This window comes from Budorcas taxicolor, chromosome 5 (genome assembly GCF_023091745.1).
Source record: "Budorcas taxicolor isolate Tak-1 chromosome 5, Takin1.1, whole genome shotgun sequence".
NCBI lineage: Eukaryota > Metazoa > Chordata > Mammalia > Artiodactyla > Bovidae > Budorcas > Budorcas taxicolor.
In genome coordinates, this window is record NC_068914.1 from 41,984,889 (window position 1) to 42,001,684 (window position 16,796).

Below are 16,796 nucleotides of genomic sequence, written 5' to 3' on the forward strand. Positions count from 1 at the left end.
CCAAATTTGTCCTTCCCCACTCCTTCATAACTATGAGTTTGTTTTCTATGTCTGTGAGTCTGTTTCTGTTTTTTTATACATTCACTTGTATTATTTTTTAGATTCCACATATAAGTGATATATAGTATTTGTCCTTTCTTTCTGACTTATTTCATAAAACATAATACACTCTAGGTCCATCCATGTTGCTGCAAATGGCATTACTTCATTCTTTTTATGGCTGAGTAACATTCCATTGTATATACATGCCACATCTTCTTTATCCATCAATGGACCTTTAGGTTGCTTCTATGTCTTGGCTATTGTAAATAGTGCTGCTGTGAATGTAGGAGTGCATATATCATTTTGAATCATTTTTCTGGATATATGCTTAGCTGTGGAATTGCTGAGTCATATGGTAGTTCTTTTTTAGTTTTTGAGAAACCTCCAAACTGTTTTTCATTGTGGCTGCATCAATTTACATTCCCACTAACAGTGTATGAAGGTTCCCTTTTCTCCATATCTTCAACACTTTGATGTTTGTAGACTTTCTCATGATATAGCTAGTATTTCTGATGTGAAAGGAAACCAAGAAATAGGACAGTAGCTGGTAGTAGGGAATGATGTGGGGTCAGGGAGACTTTAAAAAAAATTAATGTATTTGAGATTCTGGAAATGTCTGGTCAAGAAGGGCATGTTCATGATTCAGAGAGAAGGAACAGTTAAAGAGCGAAGTTTCATGCATGCAGCAAGGAATTCGATTCAGGACACAAAGGGAAGAACTTGCTTTTGTCTGGAGCAGGGTGTCCACCGTGAAGAGGAGGCAGAAGGAGGTGCAGGGGTGGGTATTCCAAGTATACACAGTCCCAGATTCTTCCATGTTCTCAGTAAATAAAACTTTGTAAAAACTTTGAGAAGTTCATCATCTCACTGGCAGGAGTGGTTTGAGGGAGGCAACTGGAAGCTGAGTTGAGAATGCAGAGCAGGGTTGAAACTTACTGAGGTTTATAGTTAAGACGGTAAAGTGAGAACAGGTAGCACATGTGTCTTACATGGTGTTGAGGTGCTGAGGTATAGGCAGGGGACAGAGGGACAGCCAGGCTGATGTGACAGGGAGAGAGGGACTGGGGTGCTGGTATGTGAGGGCTTGGCTGTGGTAGTGGAGTCTAGACTGACCTGGTGAGCAGGGGCGTGACCTCGCATGTGACCGTGACTGACTCAGGGCCCATGTAGGGGATAGAGGTTTACAGGAGATTGCAGAACCAGAGCCAGAAGGTCGTGGTTGGGGATTAGATATCCATGTATTGATTCATTGGTGATCAATGAATTGGTGATTCTGTGCCAGGGCTTCCTTGAAGTTTTGGGGAAACGTGTTGAATAGACACAGGCATCTGTTGGAATGGAGCTGACATTCCACGAGGAGGAATGGTCTGAGACATGAGTTTAGGGCCCAAGTGTTCTCTGAAGGATGGAGAGGGTCTTGGGAAAGGGTGGTAGGTGCTGTTTTATTATTTTTAAAAATCTTATTATAGTTGATTTATAACATTGTGTTAATTTCTGATGTGTGTGCATGCGTGCTAAGTTGCTTCAGTTGTGTCCAACTCTTTGCGACCCTATGGACTGTAGCCCACCAGGCTCCTCTGTCCAAGGGATTCTCCAGGCAAGAATATTAGAGTGGGTTGCCATGCCCTCCTCCAGGGGATTTTCCTGACCCAGGAATCCAACTGGTGTCTCTTGCATCTTCTGCATTGGCAGGTGGGTTCTTTACCACTAGTACCGCCTGGGAAGCCCAGTTTCTGATGTACATCCAAGTGATTCAGTTATTTATATATACACACACACATCTTTTCAATATTCTGTTCCATTGTGATTTATCACAGAATGTTGAACACAGTTCCCTGTGCTCTATAGTAGGACTTTGTTGTTTATCCATTTGCTATATAATAGTTTGCAACTGCTCATCCTAAGATCCCAATCCTTCTCTCATCCACCTTGGATGAGCTGTTTTTGGAAGGGCGGTCAGGAAGGTCTCTGGGTGGAGGTGACAGTTGAGCAGAAACATGGATAAAGTGAGAGAGGGTGGCAGACATCCTGGGTAGAGTGCTCTGGTGCAGAAGCCCCAGGGAGGGCTCTTAGGTGCTGGAGGGGGAGGTGGTAGGTGAGCTGGGGGTGGGGTGGGAGAGACCGGAGGATGCAGAAGTGGGATGTTTTTCTGTCATGGCTTCAGCCCAAGGGTGACAGGGGGCCCTGAGGGCTGAGTGAGCTCATACCTGGGCCTGGTGCAAGCAGTCAAGCTCCCAGTGATGGACAAGACATTTCTGTGGGGGTGCAGGAGGCACGGGAGGCAGGGCTCAAGGTCACAGGTGAGTTATCTTCCTAAGTGCAGGTGACAGTGATAGTAGGAGTTGAGGTGGAGACCTGGGTGGCGAGGGATGAGGTGAAGGACTTAGTGGGGGAGAGAAGGACCAGGAGTGGATGCAGAAGGAAGAGCAAGGAGAGTTTCAAGGGAGCAGAGGGTTTTGAAGGAGTGAGGTCATTTCAGAATTGCTTGTGGGATCAAGACCCCCCCTCTCCCACTCCTTGTCCCTGAGGTGTGTGGGATTTGACATAAATGTCTCCATCTGAGAGGCTTGTGAGAGGAAGCCTCCAGGGCACCTGGGCTGTTGTGAACACAGGACTCCAACCCCAGGGAGAGTCTGACACAGAGAGAGCTGGAGAGCTGGAGGTGGGGTCCCAGGGTGCTGTGGCATGATAGCCTTCAGCGCAGGCTGCTGCCCAGGGCTGGAAGCTGCAGCTGAGATGCTCAGGTTAAAGGGTGTTTGCTCCTCAAGGCACGAAGCTCTGGTGCTGTGCTTCCCTCTTTCCCATACTGCTCCCCAACCACTTAAAAAATATATATATATTGTTTGGTTGTGCTGGGTCTTCATGGCTGCATAGAGGCTTTCTCTAGTTGCATGAGCAGGGGCCTACTCTTTGTTGAGTCTTCTCACTGGTGGCGTCTCTTATTGTGGAGACAGGCTTTAGGATGCACGAGCTTATGTAGTTTCAGCTGGTGGACTCGGTAGTTGCGATGCACGGGCTTAGTTGCTTTGCAGCATGTGGAATCCTCGTGGACCAGGGATTGAACCCATGTTTCCTGCATTGCCAGATGGATTCTTAACCATTGGACCACTAGGGAAGCCCTCTCCCCACTTTTGGTAATTTTCTGACTTGATGCACACACGCACATTTTTTTCACTCTTGGACATACACATACAAACACAAGACCTGGTCTCCCTTGTTTTCTTTCATATACAAGATTGAGTTATAGGAAAGAGTTAATTAGTCTTCTGACCATTTGCAGACCTACTGTAAGATGTATTTATAAAATGGGTTTATTGTAATAGTAATCAATCACTTCAGAACTGAGGAATATGGTTTCCTAAGTGTGGATCCAGTGAGGTGCAGACAAATTTAAGTTCTATAGGGAAAAAGCTTTCTATTTCACCTCAGAAAATGTCCTGGGAGACCCGCAGATGTTCTCTACTGACTTACAGGAATGGAGAAAACAGAGCCTCTTCTGCCCTGCTCTGTTATTCTGTGTATCAGAAGTAGATCTTGACTCTTTAGTTTTTGTTTTACAAACAGCAATAGGAAGAGACACAAAAATTGCGTGGCTACTGTCCTGCAGAGCTGAGTGTGTATACGTTTGAAATTTAGATGTGACTGATACGTAGAGTTGGGCCTGGCTTTCACAGACCCAAGCTGAAAATGCTTTTTACATTTTAAAAGTTTTTCAAAATAAAACCCAACCAAGGAAGAACATAAGCAAAGGCTTTCCATAGCCCTTAAAGCCTAAACTATTTACTCTTTGGTTATTTACAGAGAGTTTGCTAACCATGGTCTAGACTGATAATTCATTTCCAGTTCTGACCATGATGTGAATGAGTCTTTGTCAAAGTATCGTTGCATTGTATTCATTCATAAATCCTAAAAGTATTCACTGATGCTTCTTATGTGCAAGTGGCCAGGTTTGCAGGATGTCTGCCTGCTGTCAGAGAGGTTATGTTTTAGTAAGGGAGGCAGCAGAGAAGGTGATGGCATCTCACTCCAGTACTCTTGCCTGGAGAATCCCAGGGACAGGGGAGCCTGGTGGGCTGCCATCTATGGGGTCGCACAGAGATGGATACGACTGAAGTGACTTAGCAGCAGCAGCAAGGGAGGCAGACATTAAACAAATAACTGCACAAATAATTAACTAAAATAATTAATGACAGAGGAGCTTTGAAGGTTGCCAAAAGAGGGCAGATGGGGGTCTCTGGGAGCTTTTCTGGATAAGTGGCTTTAACCTAAATTTGAAGGTTGAACCTGCTCATAGAGGAGGGGCAGGAGCAGGGGAGGAACTGAGCAACAGCTGGTGGCCGGGAAGGAGACTTCCTGTTCCTTTCACCATAGTCAGTCAGCATGAAGCCAGCGGGATTCTTTCTGAAGGATAGTAAGTTAGAGAGTGAATTGTGTTGGGACAGATGAGGGACTGGGCCTGTGCGTCTTGGCTCTGGGTGACCAGTGACATGCAGACTCCTGGATCCCCCTCCCCAGAGTCCTGCTCTCCCCATGGCCAAGACCCAGAGCCCTGGGCCCAGTGGGCCCAGACACTGCTGGTGTCTCCTCTCTGTGTGCTTCTCTTCTCTAGTCTCTTCTAGGAAACTAACAAAGGCCTGACATGTGGACCTATCCTAGAGTAATGTTTCTGAGGCGCATGTGAGGAAATGTTGCATTTCTGTCACTTCAGGGTGATGTTTTCTGCTGGCCAGCCCTCTCCCCTTCCAGGGGCTGGTGCCTGTCTCCCTCTCACCCTCTTCCCTGGCCCCCGCCCACCGTCGCCATACAAGACTGTGAATATCAGCCACTGACATTTCTTAGCCCAAATGGGGGCTCCTGGCTGCCTCCTCAGAGAGCCTTTGGCAATGGCAGGAGGATTTCCAAGGAAACCCCAAAGCCTGCAGCTTCTTCACATGGCAGAAGATGGAGGGCCCATCGCGTGGCCTCTTTGTCTTGGGGGTTAGGAGGTGTTTGGGGATGGGAGAGAGACCCGGAAGCGACCTTCCCCGTGTGGTACTTGGGCCGCCCACAGAGTCCCCTCTGCGCATGGCGAAGCCTGGGCAATGGCGTCGCCCCAGCCGTGTTTCCGCCTCTCCTCAGGGAGTCTGAGCTGGGGACCTGCCAGTGCTCCTGCCTAACGACCGTGTCTCACCTGCAGGGAGAACTCTGCTGGAGAAGCTGTTCAGCCAGCAGGAGAACGGGCCTCCAGAAGAAGCAGAGAAGTTCTGCTCACGGATCATCGCCATGGGGCTCCTCCTTCCTTTCAGCGACTGCTTCCGGGAACCTTGCGGGCAGAACGCCCAGTCCAGCTCAGTTCCGTTTGATGTAAGTAGGAGAGTTCACAGGACTCGCTGGCTGAGAGGCAGCTGCAGTGGCAACCGCGGCTCTGATGTGTGTCTGCCCGTCGCCCCACGTTCATGCGATGCAGGCCTCCCTGCCCCTGCCCCACAACAGCTTAACACGTCTGTTTCCTTTCTGATGAGGTTCTTAAGTATATTTGCCAAACTTCCTTTTCTTAACACATGGCCACTCTCAGCAGTTTTCTAGCCTGTTTTAACCAGTGATAGGTTCTGAGTGGCTCTGAGTCAGTGTTTCTGACTTTACTGGTCATGGATGTACCTTCAGAAGCAGCTCCGAGGCTGGAAGCTTTGTTCCCAGAGGCGGCAGGTTTCTGAGGGCCTTGCAGCGCTATTCCCATGTGTTCATAGCTCATCTGTGTACTGGCTGTTGACACAAAGCAGTCCTGTCTGCTTTCTCCCCGGCTCCCACTCACCAAGAGGGTTAATTCTGCAGAATAATCATTCCCAGCTGTTTCATAATTCATAACAAATGACAGTATAGCTGGGTTATTGCTTTCAAGCCAGAGTATTGCTCATCTTCCTCAGGTATGTGGTACGTGTGTGACCTTGGGGGCTGTGTTGAGTGGGCATCTAAACTCAGATATGTGAGAACTCCCACACAGGATTCTCTCATGAGGAAAGTGGAGAATCTCGGCTCCCTGTGTGGAGCATGGAGTTTGTGCCATAGAGGAGTGGGTCTCATCCATGTGGGCTGCTTATGTCTGTGCCCTGCTTCTGATTGCATCCCTGTCTCCTCTGCATGTGTATACCACTGAACAAGGGTGCCTTAGTGAGGAGTGCAGAGAGATACTGGAAATGAGCCCTGGTTGAGATCAAGAAGAGAGAGTAAATCCCAATATGTCCATATGCATCTGCTTTTTTTTTTCCCCCTTGCTATCCGTTACCCATCACAACTGTGGTCTCCCTTCAGTTTTAGGAAAATGAACCACATAAAATATTATGAAATCTTCTTCATACTTCCCATGTGAAAGAAGATTCCCTGGGATGTACTGTGATTTGTGAGGCTTTCTTAAGATTGACTGGTCTATCCATCCATCCATCCATCCATCATCTATCATCTATCTCTGTATCTACCATGTCTATATCAATCTGTATCTATCACTTATTATCTCCATCTGTCCATTCATCCATCCACCCATCTGTCTGTCTGTATGTCCATTCATGACATGGCAGCTAACCATTGCTCAGTAGATCTTTTTCTTGTGTGAGAAGAATTGGATAACTAAAAACTTTTCCTCCGTTTCCCTTTTTGAGAGCTGTGTGTGTTATTACAGGGATAGAACCTGGAGACTGTTGTGGCCTAAAAGTTTTAGTGAGCTGTGTTCTAGGAGATATATCAGTTTGCAACTACAAATGAAAATAAATATGGACAAAGGCCAATACTAATCACTCCTCTAACACTTGCTTTTTGATTAAAACTATTCCCAAGTTGACTGCATTTACTTCCCTTAAAGCTCAGAAAGAAAGTCTGTTGTTTAGTTGCTCAGTCATGTCTGACTCTTTGCAACCCCATGAACAGTAGCCCACAGGCTCCTCTGTCCATGGGATTCTCTAGGCAAGAACACTGGAGTGGGTTGCCATTTCCTTCTCCAGGGGAAATAAAGTCTATCAGTCAATTAATGTGGAATTGAAATAAACTGAAAAGAGTAATCCTATTTCTCCTTTTTTAAAAAATCACTGAACTAGCAGTTTCTTGCTTCCCACCTCCCTCTATTCTTGTGTTAGAGAGCCTAGTAACCACTCCCAGCCTGGTCATTGGAGGGCGGCTGGGTATGGCATAGAGAGTGAAAAGCAAAATAAATGCAGCCCCTTACTATGGTATGAAGTAATTTCCTCAGAGTGGGGAATTTCTTTCCCCAACTTTGTGTGGTTGCATTTGCTGACTTCATTTGCTGGCTTTCTGCTACCTCTCCATCCCTGCCCTCCGTGCCCCCTCCCCCAAGTCAAACCTAACTCGAAACAAGAAACGTTATTTCATATATTTAAATGGCGTGTCAGCAACAGAAGTGTGCACTCACTGTATGCACAATCGTGGTTTTTCTTCAAAGCCTGGAAGAGGAATCAATATAAACAGGTCTTAGTAGAGGAAGGGGAAAGAATGCACTTTCTGTGGGGAGAGGAGTTTCTGATAATTAGCCTCTCTGCTGGCTTCCAGCTGGGAAGATTCTCTGCTGTTGGGAGGTTTTCTAACCAGCAGTTCTCTTAAGGACGGTTGCCCTTTGAGACAGACCAGCCTGTGGGTATAAGCTCGCGAGGGCCCTCTTCCCACCCCCACCTTTGCTTCCTTCCCTGAGACCACTCTCGCCCCCCATCTCCATCCATACAGATCCCAGCACAGGGCTTCCATCTGGATCTGGAGAGCATCCTCATGCAGTTTATGGACTGACCTACCTCAGTCAACCCTCTTGGTTTAGTCCCATGTTATTTTATACATTTTTAGGGCCTAATATTTTGCTTTAGAAGTGGTACAGAAAATATGAAAGGAAAGGATTTCACATTCTCCCTTACGTTTTCACTGGGTTAAAATTTCAAGAATACTGAAAGGCAGAGGTCTTTGAGTGATAATGTTCATTCATTCACAAATGTTTACTGAATGCATTCTACATGCCAAGCAGTGTTCTAGGCTCCAGAGAGAGATTAGTGAGCCAGGTCTTGTTCTCCTGAATTACACTCTTCACAGTGGGCTGAGACAATTAAGACACAAACACAAACACAGATGAAAGTGTAGATAATGAATTCATGTCAGACTCTGATAAGTGCGGTGAAGGAAGTCAACCAGGGGAATATGGTCAGTGATGGGGGTGCAGTGGGGAGAGTGTAGAGGGGGGCCTCACGTGTAATGTCTGGAATGCTGAGGAGAGGTTGGAAGGAAGGTCCTCCCAGGAACCCAGTAGCAAGTGCAAAGGCCCTGAGAGGAATGTGGGCATGGCGTGAGGGCCTGCATAGCCACTGTTTCTGGACACAAGGTCAGAAGGGACTGTTGAGCCAGGACTTTTGAGGTCTTGAAGTAATAGAAGGAAAATGTGTGTTTTTAAAAAATTTATTAATTAAATTTAATTGGAGACTAATTACTTTACAATATTGTGGTGGTTTTTGCCATACACTGACATGAATCAGCCACAGATGTACATGTGTCCCCCATCCCGAACCCCCCCTCCCACCTCCCTCCCCACCCCATCCCTCAGGGTTGTCCTAGTGCACCAGCTTTGAATGCCATGTTTCATGCATCGGGCTTGGATTGGTCATCTATTTCACATATGGTAATATATATGTTTCAATGCTATTCTCTCAAATCACCCCACCATCTCCTTCTCCCACATAGTCCAAAAGTCTGTTCTTTACATCTGTGGCTCTTTTGCTGTCTCACATATAGGGTCATCATTACCATCTTTCTAAATTCTGTATATATGTGTTAATATACTGTATTGGTGTTTTTCTTTCTGACTTACTTCACTCTGTATAATAGGCTCCAGTTTCATCCACCTCATTAGAACTGATTCAAATGTATTATTTTTAATGGCTGAGTAATATTCCACTGTGTATATGCTTTCTTATCCATTCACCTGCTGATGGACATCTAGGTTGCTTCCATGTCCTAGCTATTGTAAACAGTGCTGCAATGAACGTTGGGGTACACGTTTCTTTCAATTCTGGTTTCCTTGGTGTATATGCCCAGCAGTGGGACTGCTGGGTCATATGGCAGATCTATTTTCAGTTTGTTAAGGAATCGTCACACTGTTCTCCATAGTGGCTGTACTGGTTTGCATTCCCACCAAAAGTGTAAGAGGGTTCCCTTTTCTTTACACCCTCTCCAGCACTTATTATTTATAGACTATTTGATAGCAGCCATTCTGACTGGTGTGAGAGGGTAGCTCATTGTGGTTTTGATTTGCATTTTTCTGATAATAAGTGATGTTGAGCATCTTTTCATGTGTTTGTTAGCCATCTGTATGTCTTCTTTGGAAAAATGTCTGTTTAGTTCTTTGGCCCATTTTTTGATTGGGTCGTTTATGTTTCTGGTATTGAGGTGCATGAGCTGTTTGTATATTTTTGAGATTAATTCTCTATCAGTTGCTTTGTTTACTATTTTTTTCCCACTCTATGAGGCCACCATCACCCTAATACCAAAACCAAACAAAGATGCCACAAAAAAGAAAACTGGCCAATATCACTGATGAACATATATGCAAAAATCCTCAACAAAATTCTAGCAAACAGAATCTAACAACATATTAAAAAGATTATACATCATGAGAAAGTGAGCTTTATCCCAGGAATGCAAGGATTCCTCAATATTTGCAAATCAATTGATGTGATACACCACATTAACAAATTGAAGGATAAAAACCATATGATTATCTCAATAGATGGCAGAGAAAGCCTTTGACAAAATTCAACACCCATTTATGATAAAAAAAAAAAAACTCTCCAGAAAGCAGGCATAGAAGGAACATACCTTAGAAAATAAAAGCCATGTATGATAAACCCACAGCAAACATTATCCTCAGTGGCAAAAAATTGAAAGCATTTCCCCTAAAGTCAGAAGCAAGACAAGGGTGTTGAATAGTAGTGGTGAGAGTGGGCACCCTTGTCTTGTTCCTGACTTTAGGGGAAATGGTTTCAATTTTTCACCATTGAGGATAATGTTTGCTGTGGGTTTATCAAATATGGCTTTTATTATGTTGAGGTTGGATAAGACTCTTGAGAGTCCCTTGGGCTGCAAGGAGATCCAACCAGTCCATTCTGAAGGATATCAGCCCTGGGATTTCTTTGGAAGGAATGATGCTAAAGCTGAAACTCCAGTACTTTAGCCACCTCATGCGAAGAGTTGACTCATTGGAAAAGACTCTGATGCTGGGAGGGATTGGGGGCAGGAGGAGAAGGGGACGACAGAGGATGAGATGGCTGGATGGCATCACTGACTCGATGGACATGAGTTTGAGTGAACTCCAGGAGTTGGTGATGGACAGGGAGGCCTGGCATGCTGCGATTCATGGGGTTGCAAAGAGTCAGACACGACTGAGCAACTGAAGTGGACTGAACTGATGTTCCTTCTATGCGTGCTTTCTGGAGGGGTTTTTTTTTTTTTTCATAAATGGACATTGAATTTTGTCAAAGGCTTTCTCTGCATCTATTGAGGTAATCATGGTTTTTATCTTTCAATTTTTTAATGTGGTGTATCACATTGACTGATTTGTGGATACTGAAGAATCCTTGCATCCCTGGGATAAAGCCCACTTGGTCATGAGGCATGATCTTTTTATTTTTTTTATTTTTTTAATTTTTATTTTTACTTTGTTTTACAATACTGTATTGGTTTTGCCATACATTGACATGAATCCACCACGGGTGTACATGCATTCCCAAACATGAACCCCCCTCCCACCTCCCTCCCCGCAACATCCCTCTGGGTCATCCCCGTGCACCAGCACCAAGCATGCTGTATCCTGCATCAGACATAGACTGGTGATTCGATTCTTACATGATAGTATACATATTTCAATGCCATTCTCCCAAATCATCCCACCCTCTCCCTCTCCCTCTGAGTCCAAAAGTCCGCTATACACATCTGTGTCTTTTTTGCTGTCTTGCATACAGGGTCATCATTGCCATCTTTCTAAATTCCATATATATGTGTTAGTATACTGTATTGGTGTTTTTCTTTCTGGCTTACTTCACTCTGTATAATCGGCTCCAGTTTCATCCATCTCAACAGAACTGATTCAAATGTATTCTTTTTAACGGCTGAGTAATACTCCATTGTGTATATGTACCACAGCTTTCTTATCCATTCATCTGCTGATGGACATCTAGGTTGTTTCCATGTCCTGGCTATTATAAACAGTGCTGTGATGAACATTGGGGTACATGTGTCTCTTTCAATTCTTGGTGTGTATGCCCAGCAGTGGGATTGCTGGGTCAGATGGCATTTCTATTTGCAATTTTTTAAGGAATCTCCACACTGTTTTCCATTGTGGCTGTACTAGTTTGCATTCCCACCAACAGTGTAGGAGGGTTCCCTTTTCTCCACACCCTCTCCAGCATTTATTGCTTGCAGATTTTTGGATCGCAGCCATTCTGACTGGTGTGAAGTGGTACCTCATTGTGGTTTTGATTCTCATTTCTCTAATAATGAGTGATGTTGAGCATCTTCTCATGTGTTTGTTAGCCATCCGTATGTCTTCTTTGGAGAAATGTCTATTTAGTTCTTTGGCCCATTTTTTGATTGGGTCGTTTATTTTTCTGGAATTGAGCTGCATAAGTTGCTTGTATATTTTTGAGATTAGTTGTTTGTCAGTTGCTTCATTTGCTATTATTTTCTCCCATTCAGAAGGCTGTCTTTTCACCTTGCTTATATTTTCCTTTGTTGTGCAGAAGCTTTTAATTTTAATTAGATCCCATTTGTTTATTTTTGCTCTTATTTCCAGAATTCTGGGATGTGGATCATAGAGGATCCTGCTGTGATTTATGTCAGAGAGTGTTTTGCCTATGTTCTCCTCTAGGAGTTTTATAGTTTCTGGTCTTACATTTAGATCTTTAATCCATTTTGAGTTTATTTTTGTGTGCGGTGTTAGAAAGTGATCTAGTTTCATTCTTTTACAAGTGGTTGACCAGTTTTCCCAGCACCACATGTTAAAGAGATTGTCTTTACTCCATTGTATATTCTTGCCTCCTTTGTCAAAGATAAGGTGTCCATATGTGTGTGGATTTATCTCTGGGCTTTCTATTTTGTTCCATTGATCTATATTTCTGTCTTTGTGCCAGTACCATACTGTCTTGATGACTGTGGCTTTGTAGTAGAGCCTGAAGTCAGGCAAGTTGATTCCTCCAGTTCCATTCTTCTTTCTCAAGATTGCTTTGGCTATTCGAGGTTTTTTGTATTTCCATACAAATCTTGAAATTATTTGTTCTAGTTCTGTGAAAAATATGGCTGGTAGCTTGATAGGGATTGCATTGAATTTGTAAATTGCTTTGGGTAGTATACTCATTTTCACTATATTGATTCTTCCGATCCATGAACATGGTATATTTCTCCATCTCTTAGTGTCCTCTTTGATTTCTTTCATCAGTGTTTTTATAGTTTTCTATATATAGGTCTTTAGTTTCTTTAGGTAGATATATTCCTAAGTATTTTATTCTTTTCATTGCAATGGTGAATGGAATTGTTTCCTTAATTTCTTTTTCTACTTTCTCATTATTAGTGTATAGGAATGCAAGGGATTTCTGTGTGTTGATTTTATATCCTGCAACTTTACTATATTCATTGATTAGCTCTAGTAATTTTCTGGTGGAGTCTTTAGGATTTTCTATGTAGAGGATCATGTCATCTGCAAACAGTGAGAGTTTTCCTTCTTGTTTTCCAATTTGGATTCCTTTTATTTCTTTTTCTGCTCTGATTGCTGTGGCCAAAACTTCCAGAACTATATTGAATAGTAGCGGTGAAAGTGGGCACCCTTTTCTTGTTCCTGACTTTAGGGGAAATGCTTTCAATTTTTCACCGTTGAGGATAATGTTTGCTGTGGGTTTGTCATATATTACTTTTATTATGTTGAGGTATGTTCCTTCTATTCCTGCTTTCTGGAAAGTTTTTTTTATCATAAATGGATGTTGAATTTTGTCAAAGGCCTTCTCTGCATCTATTGAGATAATCATATTGCTTTTATTTTTCAATTTGTTAACGTGGTGAATTATATTGATTGATTTGCAGATATTGAAGAATCCTTGCATCCCTGGGATAAAGCCCACTTGGTCATGATGTATGATCTTTTTAATGTGTTGTTGGATTCTGTTTGCTAGAATTTTGTTGAGGATTTTTGCGTGTATGTTCATTAGTGATATTGGCCTGTAGTTTTCTTTTTTTGTGTGGCATCTTTGTCTAGTTTTGGTATTAGGGTCATGATGGCCTCATAGAATGAGTTTGGCAGTTTACCTTCCTCTGCAATTTTCTGGAGGAGTTTGAGTAGGATAGGTGTTAGGTCTTCTCGAAATTTTTGGTAGAATTCACCTGTGAAGCCATCTGGTCCTGGGCTTTTTTGTTGGAAGATTTTTGATTACAGTTTTGATTTCTAAACTTGTGAGGAGTCTGTAAAGATTTTCTGTTTCTTCCTGGTTCAGTTTTGAAAGGTTATTCTTTTCTAAGAATTTGTCCATTTCTTCCAAGTTGTGTAATTTTTTGGCATATAGTTGCTGATAGTCGTCTCTTATGCTTTGTATTTCTGTGTTGTCTGTTGTGATCTCTACATTTTCATTTCTAATTTTGTTTATTTGATTTTTCTCCTATTGTTTCTTGATGGGTCTGGCTAATGGTTTTTCTATTTTATTTATCTTCTCAAAGAACCAGCTGTTAGTTTTGTTGAGTTTTGCCATAGTCTCCATTGTTTCTTTTTCATTTATTTCTGCTCTAATTTTTATGATTTCTTTCCTTCTACTAACCCTGGGATTCTTAATTTCTTCTTTTTCTAGTTGCTTTAGATGTGAAGTTAGGTTATTTATTTGATTTTTCTCTTGTTTCCTGAGGTAAGTTTGTATTGCTATGAACCTTGCCCTTAGCACTGCTTTTACTGAACCCCATAGGTTTTAGGTTGTTGTGTTTTCATTTTCATTCATTTCTATGCATATTTTGATTTCTTCTGTGATTTGTTGGTTATTCAGAAGCATGTTGTTTAGCCTCCATATGTTTGCATTTTTAATGTTTTTTTTTCCAGTATTGACATCTAATCTTACTGCATTGTGATCAGAAAAGATGCTTGAAATGATTTCAATTTTTTTGAGTTTACCAAGGCTAGATTTATGGCCCAGGATGTGATCTGTCCTGGAGAATGTTCCGTGTGCACTTGAGAAAAAGGTGAAATTCATTGTTTTGGGGTGAAATGTCCTATAGATATCAATTAGGTCTAACCAGTCCATTGTATCATTTAAAGTTTGTGTTTCCTTGTTACTTTTCTGTTTAGTTGATCTATCTATAGGGGTATTAAAGTCTCCCACTATTATTGTGTTACTGTTAATTTCCCCTTTCATTCTTGTTAGCATTTGTCTTACATATTGCAGTGCTCCTATGTTGGGTGCATATATAATTGTTATATCTTCTTCTTGGATTGATCCTTTGATCATTATGTAGTGTCCTTCTTTGTCTCTTTTCATGGATTTTATTTCAAAGTCTATTTTATCTGATATGAGCATTGCTACTCCTCTCCTCTTTTGGTCTCCATTTGCATGAAATATCTTTTTCCAGCCCTTCACTTTCAGTCTGTATGTGTCCCTTGGCTTGAGGTGGGTGTCTTGTAGACAGCATATACAGGGATCTTGTTTTTATATCCATTCAGCCAGTCATTGTCTTTTTGGGGGGTATTCAACCCATTTACATTTAAGGTAATTATTGATAAGTATGATCCCATTGCCATTTACTTTGTTGTTTTGGGTTCCAGTTTATAAACCTTGTCTGTGTTTCCTGTCTAGAGAAGATCCTTTAGCATTTGCTGAGCTGGCTGGTGGTGCTGAATCCTCCCAGCTTTTGGTTGTCTGTGAAGCCTTTGATTTCTCCTCCACATTTGAATGAGCTCCTTGCTGGGTACAGTAATCTGGGTTGTAGGTTTTTCTCTTTCATCACTTTAAGTATGTCCTGCCATTCCCTTCTGGCCTGAGGAGTTTCTATTGAACAATCAGCTGTTATCCTTATGGGGATCCCCTTGTGTGTTATTTGTTGTTTTTCCCTTGCTGCTTTTAATATTTGTTCTTTGTGTTTGGTCTTCGTTAATTTGATTAATATGTGTCTTGTGTTTTGCCTTGGGTTTATCCTATTTGGGACTCTCTGGATTTCTTGGACTTGGGTGAATATTTCCTTCCCCATTTTAGGGAAGTTTTCAACTATTATATCCTCTTGTATTTTCTCATGGCCTTTCTTTTTTGTTCTTCTTCTGGGACTCCTATGATTCAAATATTGGGGCATTTAACATTGTCACAGAGGTCTCTGAGGTTGTCCTCATTTCTTTTAATTCTTTCTTTTTTCCTCTCTGCTTCATTTATTTCCACCATTCTATCCTCCATCTCACTTATCCTTTCTTCTGCCTCAGCTGTTCTACCGTTGTTTCCCTCCAGAGTTCTTTTAATCTCAGTTATTGCATTATTCACTATTGATTGACTCTTTATTTCTTCTGGGTCCTTGTTAAACATTTCTTGTGTCTTCTCAGTCCTTGTCTCTAGTCTATTTATCTGTAACTCCATTTTGTTTTCAAGATTTTGGATAATCTTTACTATCATTATTCTGAATTCTTTTTCAGGTAGACTCCCTATGTCCTCCTCTTTTGATTGGTTTGGTGGGAATTTATCATGTTCCTTTACCTGCTGAATATTTCTCTGCCTTTTCATTTTGTTTAGATTGCTGTGTTTGGGGTGACCTTTCTGTAGGCTGGAAATTTGTTGTTCCTTTTTATTGTGGAGGTTGCTCCCTGTGGGTGGGGTTGGACTAGTGGCTTGTCAAGGTTTCTTGATTAGGGAAGCTTGTATCTGTATTCTGGTTGGTGAAGCTGGATCTCTTCTCTCTGGAGTACAATGAAGTGTCCAATAGTGAGTTTTGGGGTGTCTATGGGTTTGGCATGACTTTGGGAAGCCTGTATTTTAATGTTCAGGGCTGTGTTTGTACGTTGCTGGAGAATTAGCATGGTATGTCTTGCTCTGGAACGTGTTGGCTCTTGAGTGGAGCTTGGTTTCAGTGTAGGTATGGAGGCTTTTTGGTGAGCTCTTGTCGATTAATGTTCATGGAATCAGGAGTTTCCTGGTGTTCTCAAGTTTTGGATTTAAGCCTCCTGCCTCTGGCTTTCAGTCTTATTCTTACAGTAGCCTCAACACTTTTCCATCCATACAGTACAAATGATAAAACATCTAGGTTAATGGTGAAAAGATTCTCTACAGTGAAGGACACCCAGAGAGGTCACAGAGTTACATGCAGAAGAGAAGAGGGAGGAGGGAGATAGAGGTGACCAGGAGGAGAACAGGGGGTGTCAAAAGAGGAGAGACCGATGTAGCCAGTAATCAGTTCCCTAAGTGTTCTCCACAGCCCAGAACACCTAGAGAGATTCACAGAGTGAAGTAGAGAAGAGAAGGAGGAGGGAGGAGATTGAGGTTACCAGGGGGAGAAGAGGGAGAGTCAAGAGAGAGCAATCAAGCCAGTAATCACATCCCTAAGAGAAAATGGATGCTGAAGATTAGATTCTTAAAGGTACAAAATTGATGACAAATACCAAAAAGCAAAGATTAAAAATCTAGAGTAGAGGTTACACTCTCAAAAATACAACATTAAAAATACAAAACAAAATCAATAATAAAAACTATAAAATATATATATGAAATTTGCTTTAAAATAGGGTCTTTTTTTGCAAG

General features: G+C 42.3%; 1 protein-coding gene across 1 annotated transcript in view; it reads left to right on the forward strand.

Moving 5' to 3' along the window:
• FMN2 (formin 2) overlaps positions 1 to 16,796 on the forward strand; it is a 359,973-nt gene that overhangs the window by 28,869 nt on the left and 314,308 nt on the right. Inside the window, exon 2 of the mRNA XM_052639523.1 lies at positions 5,219 to 5,385. Within this exon, the coding sequence (XP_052495483.1) occupies positions 5,219 to 5,385 (167 nt within the window). The remainder of the gene's footprint in view (positions 1 to 5,218; positions 5,386 to 16,796) is intronic.